Source organism: Rhodnius prolixus, unplaced genomic scaffold (assembly GCF_049639745.1).
Source record: "Rhodnius prolixus isolate KJV_2025 unplaced genomic scaffold, Rpr scaffold_2, whole genome shotgun sequence".
Taxonomy (NCBI): domain Eukaryota; kingdom Metazoa; phylum Arthropoda; class Insecta; order Hemiptera; family Reduviidae; genus Rhodnius; species Rhodnius prolixus.
In genome coordinates, this window is record NW_027411592.1 from 13,235,286 (window position 1) to 13,249,123 (window position 13,838).

General features: G+C 32.0%; 1 protein-coding gene across 1 annotated transcript in view; it reads left to right on the forward strand.

Moving 5' to 3' along the window:
• The window catches only part of Abcd1 (ATP binding cassette subfamily D), a 52,623-nt gene that overhangs the window by 38,306 nt on the left and 479 nt on the right, over positions 1 to 13,838 (forward strand). Inside the window, exons 4-10 of the mRNA XM_074117943.1 lie at positions 2,588 to 2,762; positions 4,159 to 4,392; positions 8,239 to 8,304; positions 10,482 to 10,659; positions 10,738 to 10,968; positions 11,701 to 11,826; positions 12,977 to 13,049. Coding sequence (XP_073974044.1) covers positions 2,588 to 2,762; positions 4,159 to 4,392; positions 8,239 to 8,304; positions 10,482 to 10,659; positions 10,738 to 10,968; positions 11,701 to 11,826; positions 12,977 to 13,049 — 1,083 coding nt within the window. The remainder of the gene's footprint in view (positions 1 to 2,587; positions 2,763 to 4,158; positions 4,393 to 8,238; positions 8,305 to 10,481; positions 10,660 to 10,737; positions 10,969 to 11,700; positions 11,827 to 12,976; positions 13,050 to 13,838) is intronic.

Below are 13,838 nucleotides of genomic sequence, written 5' to 3' on the forward strand. Positions count from 1 at the left end.
AGGTCGTAAAAAAAGGCTCTAATTTTTATTGAATTTGAAAATACATTCATTTAATTCATTAAAAAGTATCCTAACATGTGGAAGGTCAATTTTTATTTTATTTAAAAAAAAGGGTTGTTTACTCCGGATAGTAAAAAAACTACTTTATAATTCATAGTTAATGATAGTGTGATATTTATTTCATTTTTATTGGTTAGCAGTCTTATAATAGCTCTATCCTTTCGCAAGGTTTTTTTTTTTTCCTAATTCTGACTCATCAGCTTAAGTTCATTCCTCTTTCTATTCTCACGTGCGCTGCGTTAACTTGAATTAATTAAAAAACTCATTTCAACTCGATAGTTTTTACATTTTCGGTTGGTTTCGAAATGGTTTATCATTCATAATTCTTGGCTAAATAGTTTATGATAGATACAACTGCTTGAGTTTATGATTCTAATTACGAATAAATTAGTTAATACGGGTGTACAATATGTAATTCTGAAGTTATAATTATTAAAGGTAAGAGAATGTGGTTTTTCTCAAAGCATCAGAAAATAAAAATAAAGTAAATAAAATCAAAAAGCTACGCATATTGCACCGCTAACTTTCAAGTTTTATCCGACATTTTCCATTTTCATAAGCATTTTTTTGAATAAGGTTCCTTCTTTGGCACCTACTCTCAGTACTATCTGCCAAAGTGTGTTATAATAATATTAATGGGACCACAAGGAAACATGAGAACCCTGTTAACGAACCTCCTTACAACGGGGACTAAACTGAAAATAACGCGACTAAGCTAGAAACTAGCCGAAATAAACATATATTAAATTGAAGTTACAAGTTACTAAGAAACCCAAACAGGATAGCCAAAAATAAGAAATAATTTACTCTGCAGAGAAAGGAATATTTGTAATTAATTCCAAATACCTCCTTCAACCAGCAAAGATATCTGCAATACTTCATGTTCTAGTTATTCCTGCAACCGCCTTTTGGTAGCAGTGGATTTAAAATCTTGGCCACGTTTGGTATTTGTGGTTTGTGGCAAATGAGACAGTGTTGATAAATGTTGTAATTCATTTCACCAATCCTCTCTCTAATATTAACTCTCTCGATCAAACTTATGCAAAATAAAACACCGTTTCCCAAAAGTCATTATTACTCATATTTTTTGGGGGACAAAAGCGTTCCTAAATAGTTGAAATTCTACCTGCCAAATTCAAGGCAATTTCCTAAGACAATATATTAGTGAATTTCGTCTTCCTTTTCGATATTCCACTTTTTAATTTGGTTAGAACTTGGGTATCCAAACAAAATTGTTTAAAATTGAAAATATGTTCAGGTCCGCAGTCTGCTAGGTAATATCGTTCATTGATTATATCCATTCTAGTACGCATATCTATTTATTGGTGACCGTTTTCGCAATGTCATCTATCCGAGTTTGTTGTAGAGAATTCAACTTCACTTATGTTACCATCCGGCTCTAAAGTCGACAGCCAGTCAGCAATGCGAGACGGAAACATAAGTGAATTCGAATTCTCAACTCCAATCTAATAAATGTAGATTAAACAGAGGTAGCTTAGATGATGCATGAAAGTCCAAAAGCGGGTCAGGGGTACAGTAAATATGCATGCTTCGACAGATAAAGTCAACGAATTTGTTTAATAATTTATACTTTTACTAACTTTGCAATAATTTATTTATTTAAAAGGAATTCCTTGTCATATTGAAATTTAAATTTTTGATTGGACTGAAATTTTGCTTTCGTGGAAATATTAAATAAAACCAGATTCAAACAAGAATAAGATTCTTCCTTTATTCATGTCGGTGGCTTTTGCTTTCAGTTTGTCAAGAATGTTTATTGCCTTAGAATTTACTATTCGCTACATAATCTAACATATTAAGGCTATGTATCACTCTTTTTTGAAAACACTTTGGCTCAGGCTGAAGCTCTACAAATTTATGGATATCTCAGGTGCACCAGAGGGGCTCGTCTTAAGTAAGGATTCTTAAGACTTCCGACTCTCATAAACGCGTATTGGGAATTGGTATTCCAGCCTAACAACACAAACACCTACTACTGGTCTTGCAGAGGTATTTGATGTGTACAACAGCTTTGATATACAATAGATGTTTTAGGAAACACTGTTTTGAGCCAATTCTAAACAAACTTTGAGTCCATCACCTGAGAATGCAAGAAAGCCTCAAGCAGTTGTTGCTTTCCTTCCCTCAATATTAATATCTCGTTCCTAGAAACCTCAGAAGTGCCGATTATGTTTGTAGTAGTATAGACACATTTACCGCAAGTATAACCGCGAAGTCTATTTAAAGCTACAGTTGGTTTGTAAACAAAAAAAAGTTATGTAAGTTATTTTTGTATTTTATCCATGGTAACAGGCATGTTTATTGCATCCCTGACCGGTTACAAACGCATCCATCATGCACGCTCCGATGAATAAAACCAAAGATGTTATCTAGCACTGCGTTTCTTATAATCACATTTTATTTTATGTTGTTTATACATATATGTATTCATATAAATGTAAAAATATATACGTATTTTATACATTCTGCATACATATGTTCACTTTCTTTGTAATTTTATGTATAGGTAGAATTGAAACATTTAAAATCTGCATATCGTTCATTAGTGGAACATAAGAATAAAATTCTTTGCCAGCGATTGTGGTACGTTGTATTAGAACAGTTCCTAATGAAGTATGTTTGGAGTGGGACAGGCATGGTTATGGTCTCTTTGCCGATTCTGATGACCAATAAGAATAATGGTAAGTTAATGTTAATAATTAAATAATTAATTTAAAATTTCTCATTCAATTTCCTAGAATCTTAATATTGGCTTTCCTGTTATTAAATTAAATAAAAAATTTAATTATAACTTTTTTAACTAATTAGTTGGAAGAGGCGAGGGATGTAGCAGATATTTCTTAATGGTTTGCTAGTTCAGTGGGACCTTGCTAGAAAAATCTTTAAGTAAATGTCATCCATTGCTCATTTATCACTTTGTCAATCTCAACTTTATTTTCAAGATTTTCACTCAGATCTTCTCATTTCCATCTGACCTTATAAATATTAATGATCTTCTATGGTTATATTTATATTGTTTTATTGAATGTTTTTATTGTTTTCCTGCAGTTCAGTTTATTACCCACAATTGCTCGTTATAATGCCATTAAAATCAAGCTTGAGGTAGTTTTCTTCTTGAGAAGAGTTCAACGGACATGGAGTACTCTTCAGAATAGCTTACAAATGCATTTTTATTTAAAATGTCACACTCTTTTTTGGAAGGCCAACAAATATTTCATTCATAACTTTATTCATTACTATTTCGCTTTAGTTCTTTTTTAAAAATTGGATTTTTAATCTTTTGTTTGCGCTCTGGGCGGATCATCGCTTCAGGTTCATGATATCAGCCTTTAAATGTGCGACACTAGGGAATTTTTCACTGGCAAATGTTTGGTTCGCATGGGTTTAGTTTTTTTTTTATTATTATTTAAAAGGCATTCTTGCGCGGCAACCCTTGCTAAACCATAATTTCCTTATTTGTACAACTGCCAGTTTCTTCTGTTTAATGTGGTAGCCTGTTTCTTCTGTTCATTTCTAGAATCCTGGTGTCCTCGTTCCCACTTGGAACGATCATCTCTCTGCACTTTTCTGGATACCTCATTTCCCATTTTGGCCATATTTCCCGTTAAACATGCTGGCAACCTTAATTTAGCCAAATGATATTGTATTGTGAACGAAGAATTCTCCATACAGTAACGCCACTTCCAGTCCCCTCCTTTTTGTGCCTTCAATCTAGTGGCTAGATCATCCTTAGGGTGTTTTTAAAATATTCTCTGAATACTTGTGTTTCAGAGAACTTTCTTTTACCTCAGCTTATTAATTTTGTCATTCTTTACACACCATGAAAAAGATGCTTTTCTTAACTGTATACTAAATAACTAATTTTTGGGTCTACATAAAAGAAAAATTATTTGTGTATGTCATGGCAGTCAACAATGTTCATCACCGTACAGTAAGCTATAGAGGCATCTAGAAAGAGAAAATCTATAAGCAGGAAGCTAGATTCAAACCTGGGATAAACCGCGTGGTTTTTAGTCACTACCCACTCTGCTAATCCATCCCCTAAAAATTATCTATCAATTTTTCATTTTGATACAGGTCAAGACAAGTGCGTAAGCGATAGAACTCAATATTTTACTACAGCTCGCAATCTACTCTTGTCTGGAGCAGACGCTGTAGAACGTTTAATGTCTTCTTATAAGGAAATTGTGGAATTGGCTGGATATACGTCCAGAGTTGGTGCAATGCTGCAAGTATTTGATGAAGTATCAAGAGGTATTTATCAAAGAGCCGCTGTTTCAAATTCTTTACAAAGGTTCACACATATTTGTGGTAAGAGTTATTCATTTTTTTTTTATTTTTAATTTTAGAATATTAACAAATTATTGACCATTGAAAAGGGTGAAGATTTTTAATAATTTGTGTATTTAAATAGTGTCAGATTATTAGAGTATGTCCTCAAGGATGGTAAGAACTACTTAATGAAGGTTATTTCTATTGTAGAAAACAAGAAAGCATAGGCAATTATTGTGATCTACGCTTTACAATATATGTACATTTAAAAACTATTCCAAGAATTATCGTGATAATCGCGCTTACTATACTGACCTTGAACTATCTTCTTGATCGCGTGGAATAAAACTAGTCTTAATAGTTACCACATAAATATACGAATATACTTAAAATCAATGAAAACTTTTCGTGAGGTAAAAAAAAAGAAAATTTCACTACTTTATAATAAATCTTGCTTAACAAAATGAGTCTATATAATTGTGATAAGTGATTGAATTACCAATAAATAATTTGGTGAAAATTCTTCTTATTTGTATTTATAAAAATGAAAGATGATATTAAAACTTTTTTCGCTTTTTCTTATCATAATTTTCAAGGTTTTCTTAAAAGTTTTATTTTCTACGAAATTTCCGTTGGTTCAGTAAAGGATCCAATGCAGACATTTATAATAATTTGGCAACATGACTTAACAGAGACACCTTTCCTAAAAATAAAAATCAATTTAGGCTAGGCAGTTCACTAAGTGAATCAAGGTACGTACCTTGATTGTAGGTACCTTGAAGGTATGTACCTTCGGTTCAACTATATAATCTTCTTAAATACCGAATTTTTGGGAACATATTAAATAAATTGAAAAACCTCCTTCGTTATTTGGATATTTTTCTAAGTTCTTTTTTAACAATGTGCTAATTGAGAGGTTGCTCTTACAATTTGTCTTAATGTCAAAATGTATTTTTTTTTTTTTTTTATAGATTCACTCAATAATTCCTTAGTTAAATAAAAATGTTATATTAATATTAAAGAAAATTAGAACGGCTAAGATCATTTTAATATTTGACATCCCCATTTTTTTATTTTTTTATTTTTTTTCAAACGACAACAAAATATTCTAGTTTGCGTCATTGAGCGTTACAGTTGCTTGCATCAGTGTAGTATCGCAGTTTCATTATTGTGATCTAGCGCTCAGCTCTCCCACTACAATTAGTTACCTCCGAATCAGCAACTCCCCTACCTTTCCACTTGACCTACTCTCTCAAACAACATGCTGTCTGTTCAGTTACCTTTAGATAGCCTTTAGTCTTTTTTACTCTAAATTACATTCAATGAATTATGAACACTTTTCTCCAAAAAGTAGACCCTCTTTACCAAAATTTTCTTCATGCAATTAATGTTGTGAAATTACTTAAGTGAATGAATAGATCTCGTAATATGTACTATAAAAATGATTATTATTTTAAACTGAAAAGAATGGAGTGTACTAACGTTTTCCTACTACAATTTCTCGCCTTCGTACTCTAGCTACTTGTGAAATCGAAGGTGGAGATTGCTTAATCAATGAACATCATTCTAAATGAGCCGGGAGTGATCAATAAGTCAACACCGCTGCGATCTAAAAAACGAATCGCAGTTTCTTCATGCATCTATTTTTTGTTTTGTTTTTTGGGTAGAAAGTAGTCCTCTCAGAGAGTGGCTCGCGATTAAACTCGTTTCTTGTTGCCACAAGAGAACATTTTTAAAAAACATGTTTTTGTGCAGTTTCTAAAACGTAAAGTCGAACTTCCTCCAATGGACTTTTCACGAATTCTTATCTTTAATGTCAACAAATAAATAGCGTTTACTTACATTTTGGTCCTGCTCTACCCTGCTTTGGTCAATCGCAGAGTAATTTTTCTATTGAATAGAGCTTGATGTAGTGAACAGCTCAGTTCCTATTGTTTTTCTTTGCAATAGATAATTAATTAACTTTACTGAAGTTGAAACTGCAATTGAGCAGTTCTTTTATCCAAAAAATGAATTAAGCGAGGAATATTCATATGTAAACTGATTATACAACTTTTTTACAATTAAATAAATTTTTTATTAGACAAAAGCTATAAATCTGTAAAATTATTTTTATAAAAGAAAATGACAAAACTATCTATTATGAACTTCGAAATTTTGTAAGTGGGAATTTAAAAGGCTCATGTGCGTTTTCGTAGAAAGTATAACCTCAATGAAACTTTGGGCTTAACTAGGAGGAAATTGAAAATGGGCTGAAATCCTTAAAAATGGATAGATATTACCACACTGTAACTTCTAACAAATCAGAAACCTTTTGAAGATTTTTTGAAGTTCGTTGACGGGGGTTAATCAAATAAATGGTCTGCCAAAAGTATTATATTTATAGTATTATTTAAGTATTATATTATATAGTAATCCAAAAGAGCTTAAACCACTGTAATTTTGTATTGTGCTGTAACATTGTTTTGATTAGAGATATGTTTGTCAAATGAGGGGGTAAAATGTTAAAATAAAAAAATTATTTATTTATTTAGCAAAATGAAGTCGAGAACCCTTTATGAACAGTGATATTCTTATTCAAATTATTTTCGGTTTCTGATTTTTAGAATACTTTTATATGAATTGCATAGTTATTTGGAAGTTATTTTTTTGCATTGACTACGGTGTTCAGTGTAGGTTATGACCATATTAATAATGTATTTTCTTGAAACAAGTGAATCTGACTCACTTTAATAGCCATTATTTTGGAACAAAACAAAAGAAAACCAAATAAATTTACTTAGATAAAACCAAATTCAATTAAATCGGTCACCTGCCCCGAATGCTATGCTAAATATAACGATTCTAAATTAAATGATTCGAATAATGTGTGAGCTCCTAGAAATTTAATCTTCGACCATGACCCACTTTAGGCTTTAGGACAATGTCAAAGTCAATGACATGAATAGCACAAACTTATTATTATCAGCCAGCAGAAAGATAGTGAAATTATTCAGAGAAGTATATTACAATTCATTCATGCAATGATCTTGAGGGAAAAAGCTAATTTTTAAGCATATTTTTATTTGTTTTTTTTTTTTAAACTGAGTTAATTAAGTTTGCCTAATGAGTTATCAGTTAATAAAATTTAAAGTGAAAACCTTGAATCAAAATAATCCAATATTTTTCTACTCTGGTCGTGGAGACCTTTAAGCAAAAGGTATACCTTTTATAAATATAAATAAGGTATAAATATTTGCATTTTTGAAAGTATAATATTTAAGGCGTTGTTAAATTTGTAAAAAATGGGAGACCGTTCTGTAAATGGTGTTAATGTTAACAGATTTCTTACATTTGGGATGATTTCTTTACATCTTTTATTGGGATCAAAATTAGAATGAAACATGAATTCAAGAAACCATCTACATATAAATAAAGTGCTGATTTTCACCGTCCGTAGCAGACATATTTTTTGTGTCCCTGTTCGGATTCAGACTCATCCATTAACAGAGATTGAGTGATCAGTTTCCATCAACTGTGGTTCCGACTCACTCTACACTGATTAATGGAAGTTAGATGAAAGTCGGAAGCCGTTCAGAAATAAAAAAAATGAGTGTTATGTGATCAGGCATATTATCCAGCACTGCGGACATAACCAAATTTTCAATATAAAAATATGCTCATTAAAATTCATTTGTGTTTTTTTTTCTGAAATGTTTCAAAGTTCAAAGCCCTAAAAACCTCAGTTTATTTAGGATTAGTTATTTATTATTTTCTTCCTTAAATTGCTAGAAGCAGTATAAAACAAAAAATACCTGTGAACAAAAATTCTGAAATATTGCGAAATATTCTGAATAAAGTAAATTTTTTAATGTGAAATGTTATTAAATATTTTTTAAATTGCAGGTAGAGTAGTGGAGAGCACAGACGGAAGTATAAGACTGTGTGACACCCCTATTGTCACGCCCACAGGTAAAATTTAATTATTGATTAAGAAAAACATTCAGCTTGCATGATTGGCCAGCGGCATTCATGTTTTCTGTTGAAAAATCATAAATAGTTGTTTATCTATAAGTTGAGTGAATACACGACGGTCCAGAAGTAAAGGCAGTGCTCTAGCAATAAGTAACGCCATCCTGAGATGAGGTAGGACAGTGGTGGGCTTTGAAGCTAATCGAGAGCTCTATTTTGTGGCTAAAAGGTAAACCATCGAGGTCAATTATTACTCAACAGTACCTTAGGAGGCAAGCATTTACTTTGCACCTTTGAAAAAGGGGTTCTTGAGGCTTGGCAGATTCAATATTCGATTATACCAATTTTTATAAAGCTATAGACAAACAGATGAAAGAGAAACGCTGAAAGAGACGATTGCCCGAGAATTCAGGGAATATATTTTCCCGCTGAGACTTGAGATTGCCGTTCTTCGTGGAGAAGAGACTGCTGAGTCTCGCTCCTGTTTAAGGTTGAATGATAGGAATAGGCATCCTACGGTTAGGATTTCTTCACCTCAAAATGTTTTTTTAAGGTGGGAGTGCCAATATATCATTATTTGCTATTTGATTTTGAAACATCGATAATTAAATGGGGTTTTTGTTTTTTAATATGAGTGTAGTGTGACCAACATATTGTACTGTTTACTTCCCTACTGGAGTCATCAGATGAGACTGTCCAGAAAAAGCATTTGTCCAGTTACTCAAGCAGTAAACGATTTTACAAAAAAGAAACCACTTTTTATTTCTCCTCAGATTTTTAATAAACTGAACTAGCCCATCTATGATAAAATATTTAAATGTCTATGCATAAGGTAATAGTAGTTTTTGAAGTACATTTTGGGGGCAGTTTCCACTAGCCTTCCATCTGCTTTCTGTCAGAGTCGCTGATACCCAGGTTTAGCAACGCACAAACTTAATTGCTCCAATCCTCCAGAGAAGCTTTAAGGCTCTTGAGGAGCAGTACGGTTACAGTGTGCTCGCCGGTCGATTAGTGTATACAGTTGTTGGAGAGGTTGATAGATCCTGTCTTAATTTAATCTATTTGCTAAAAAAATAAAGCTGAAAATATGCGTAGATTCTAGTACTTGCCGCTTTAAGTCACAGATCTGGATTCAGAGTTCACACCAAAGGAACTTAAAATTTGTATTAACAATAAATCAATAATTAATATTCCAAATGAATGCTTTAATTTTTATTAATTTTCTCTAAAAAGTAAAGTCTTGAAGATTTACAATGTCTCAGTTTTATTACTTATCTAAGATGATTTGATTGAATCATTCGAAATTCTTTATCTTGTAAAACATCGATTTTGTGACAACCTCGTCGTTTAATTTGTTGTTCAACAAAATTTGGTGGAGTAATTTTTAAATAAATAGTAAGGATTAGATAAAAAAAAAAAAAGGTCATAAGTTTTGTGCAGCTGAGGCTATTTGGAGCTAGTAGTTTCCCTCAATATATTTAATTTGCAAAAATTCAAGTTTTTTCCTGATAACTTATGCGTTCTATGTAATCTAAACCACATAGGTACCATTTATCATTTCCTTTTTTATTACTGCAAATTTATTAAAACGAGAGAAAAATAACTGTTAAAATGCTTTATATTTCTGTGTTGCCAATGAACATTATAAGTTAATGGAATCTTTGTGTGGATTTAGTAATGATGAGGTTGATATATTCTTATATATGATAAAGTGATTGGAATTAAAAGAAATGCATTCATTCTAAGATTTTTGAGGACGGTATTGTTGATTTGTACACATTTATCAAAATTTAGTAAATATTCGACAATTGATGTCCATTTTCTCTTAGTTTATTACCTATATAAAAATTAAATTGAACTTCCAAGTTTGTATTTTGTATTTGTTTGAATAAGATTAATGTTTATTTTTATTTTTTACCAACCCTTTCTATAGGTTCTACTATAAAAAGTGGTCTTCTTCCTCCTCCTATTCCGTGCTCATAGCAAACACCCCCCAAATTTTTACTACTATTTGATGGAGTCCTAGGAGAAAAAATTTAGAGTGGGTCATTTGATTTTTCTCAGTAGTTATGTATTAAATTCTATTATTAATACTTGGAAGGATTAATACTAAGGAATTACTTAGGACTTGATATTTTTTTATCAAAATAAATTTTTAGTTATTTATGTGATTTTAGGAGATGTAGTGGTTCCATCATTAAGCTTACATATAAAACCAGGGCATCATCTTTTGATTACCGGCCCCAATGGATGTGGAAAATCCTCTTTATTCAGGATAGTATGTGGCTTATGGCCACTATATTCTGGAACCTTGCACAGGCCAAGTCAAGCAACTATTTTCTACATCCCCCAGAGGTTAATAATCATTTATTATTATTCTTATTATTAATTTTTGCAATAAATTCTGATGCTTTAAATTTATTTTTATCACAGGCCATATATGTCTATTGGCAGTCTGAGGGAACAAGTTATTTATCCAGACACAATTGAACAAATGAAAGAGAAAGGTGTCACTGATACTGACTTAGAAAAGTGTCTAGCTCATGTAAGTCTTGGACCTTTAATTGCTAGGGAAGGAGGATGGACGGCCGTAGCAGACTGGAAGGACATTCTTTCTGGAGGGGAAAAACAAAGAATTGCTATAGCTAGGCTGTTCTATCACAAGTATGTTTTTATATATTCCTTATTGATGATTTAAATTATCAACTAAGGATATTTATTTTAAAGGAAAGTGATAGTTTATTATTTTATAGCATAGTTGTTTAGCAGCGAATTGTTAACATAATTCTAGATTGAACTTCGAGTTGTCCCCTAAGAACACCTAGTTCTGCTTAAGGAGGCTCCATTAAATCCCAAAGCCAACAGAGAAAAGTTGACGCATAATTTTAGAAGGCGGGTGCGGCAGAAAAAAACAAAAATGTTTAGTCTCCACCAAATATCCGTTATCTATAGTTTCAAGGAAACTACTAGTTGGTACAATTATTTACCAATGCAGCGTTTGATATCCAAAAAGAATTTGTCTTAAATTTTGTTTGCTCCTCTACACTATTACGTGGTTAATAATAATGTATCTCTTTCCATAATATATTTAATTTTTGAAAATCAAATTATTGAATTTTTAATTAGAAACATTTATATACACATTATTTTAGAGAAATAAAGAGTAAAAGTTAATTTTGTTGTATCTTAGAACATGTTTCTTTCATAGACTTCTATAATTAGTCGATACTGGGACTCTCATTTATCGTAAAATTTATATTCCTTTCATTAATATCTATTCTAGCTTATTTTATGTAAGAATATTTTCCTCATTGCTTCCTCATCCCTTCAAAAAATTGCAATTTGGAGTATTAATATTCTTGACAGTATTCTAAAAAACGTTTCGTATTTAAACAGGCCAGCTTTTGCACTCCTCGATGAGTGTACTAGTGCAGTTAGTATGGATGTGGAAAGCCAAATGTACGAAGACGCAAAAGCTCTTGGAATAACTCTCCTTACCATAACTCACAGACCTTCCCTTTGGTAAGTAACCATAGTAACATAATAATATAATAATCTGGTGGGAACACATACAATTTTCACATATTAATATTAGTTCTCAAACTTCTAATTTATTTTCTGAAAACTCCGTATGTTTAGTCTTATTTAATTCTCAATACTTAAAAAGGAATCTACCCCTCTCAAATGTACCCATTATCTTTAGAGAAAAATGTTTCTAGTAAAAGTTGTAGATTAATGTGTTTAAAAAATCGTAGGGACCGTTTTCGAGAAAATCCAAAAATATTGAAAAATCTATTCAGTAGTATACTTCCAGTTGTCCGAATTTGACCAAAACCTCATTGTGGCAACCTCTATTGGTACCTAAGCTAAATGTCACATTTGGATTACGGTAGGTACTAACGTGTGTATGTGCGAGAGAGCAATTTGTAAAAACCACTTTTTCGGATTTAGAGCCCCTCAAAGTGGATAATTTCTGTGAAAACACAAAATCAAAAATCTTCACGATTATTTCTTTTGTTTTGTAGAGTAAGGAAAACTAATAGATTAGAGACGAGGCCTGCAAAGCTGGTTTCGATTCCAGGTCCAGGCCTTGGATATTATTTAATGATTAAAGCGAGAAATTAAAAGTAAAGAAAGTTTGCTAGTCGCCTCTGTTCGCAACACCTAATTTGATAGGTGGACTTGAAGCCTGTCTGAAGAAGCAGGGCATTATTTTACTTTTAAATAATAGGCAAATCTGATATATAATATAATCTATTTATGCAAATGATATGTAAGTTGGATTGTAATACAAACAACACTAATTCCAATGATTGGATGGGACCAAAAAAGAGTGAATGCGTTTACAATGTTCAGAATTTACTGACATGCGTGCTCGTTTGATATTTCCACCCTAGTCACTCTTATAACTATTATGTGAGTGTCGGTCATAGTGAGCTAGAGTTTTAGTCAGAGAACTTCCACTGAAGGCTTTTAGGAGTACTGCATGAATGTTGAGGTTTCAAGTATTTTTAGGCAAGGACGCCAAGGTCCCTGAAGAAATAGCTAGGGATACTTGTATCAGATCGGTAGGTCAATTGGTAACTAAGAAGCTAAGAAAATTTATTTTTTTTGGCCCTGGCCAACCATTGAAGTTTGTTTTATTCTATTATTATTTTTTTTTGTTTTTCAGGAAATTCCATGACCAGATTTTACATTTCGATGGACAAGGGGGTTGGGAAATAAAGGACGTACCTAAAAATATGGTAACTTATTCTATATAAAACCCAAAAAAGTACTTATATTGTTCTATTATTAATTAGAACACTAAGGAATAACCAAAATAATCATACAATCTAGATATACCTGCACCTTCCGTTTGATTAGCCAGCCTTGATTTATAGTTGTATAGGTAGTGGCTATAAATCAAAATCCGCTTCTACTAAAATATTTATTGTGGCTACTTTTGTCAGTATTGCCTCATTGAGTATAGGCGTCTGAAAGGTGTTTTATTTTTCCAACGGTCGAATAGTTTAATTCGTTTTTAGCGCATTGTTACGGGTTTGGAAATTAGCATCATTAAACTGACCCACAAAATATTAATACATGTGCACTTCTTTTTTTTTTTAGTTTGATAATTTTTGTTAGTATTTTCCAAAGGTGCGTTAGGTTGTAAGAATAACTCATGTGCGGTTACATCACTGATCTTTGGTTTCAATATTCCACACAAAGTCAGATAAGAATTACTTTCCACCCTAGTCACTCCAATTGTGTAGGTGTGAATCGTAGTAGTTGCACACATCAACTTCCAATGAAAGTTTCTTTCTATGTGTACTATGTGAATGTTGGGGATTGGGAAGTGTTTAAAAGCAGGTACAGCTCGAGACGCCAAGATCTCTTAAGAATAGTTACGTCACTTCCTCGAAGGGGGTCATGAACCTAATTATTTATCATGAAAATCCCTTTTTTATTTTATCTATCAAGTAAAGGAGAATATATTCTGCTGCAGCTTTGTTTTTAACTCTAATTCTGGTAACTTTTTTGTTCCCTTATTC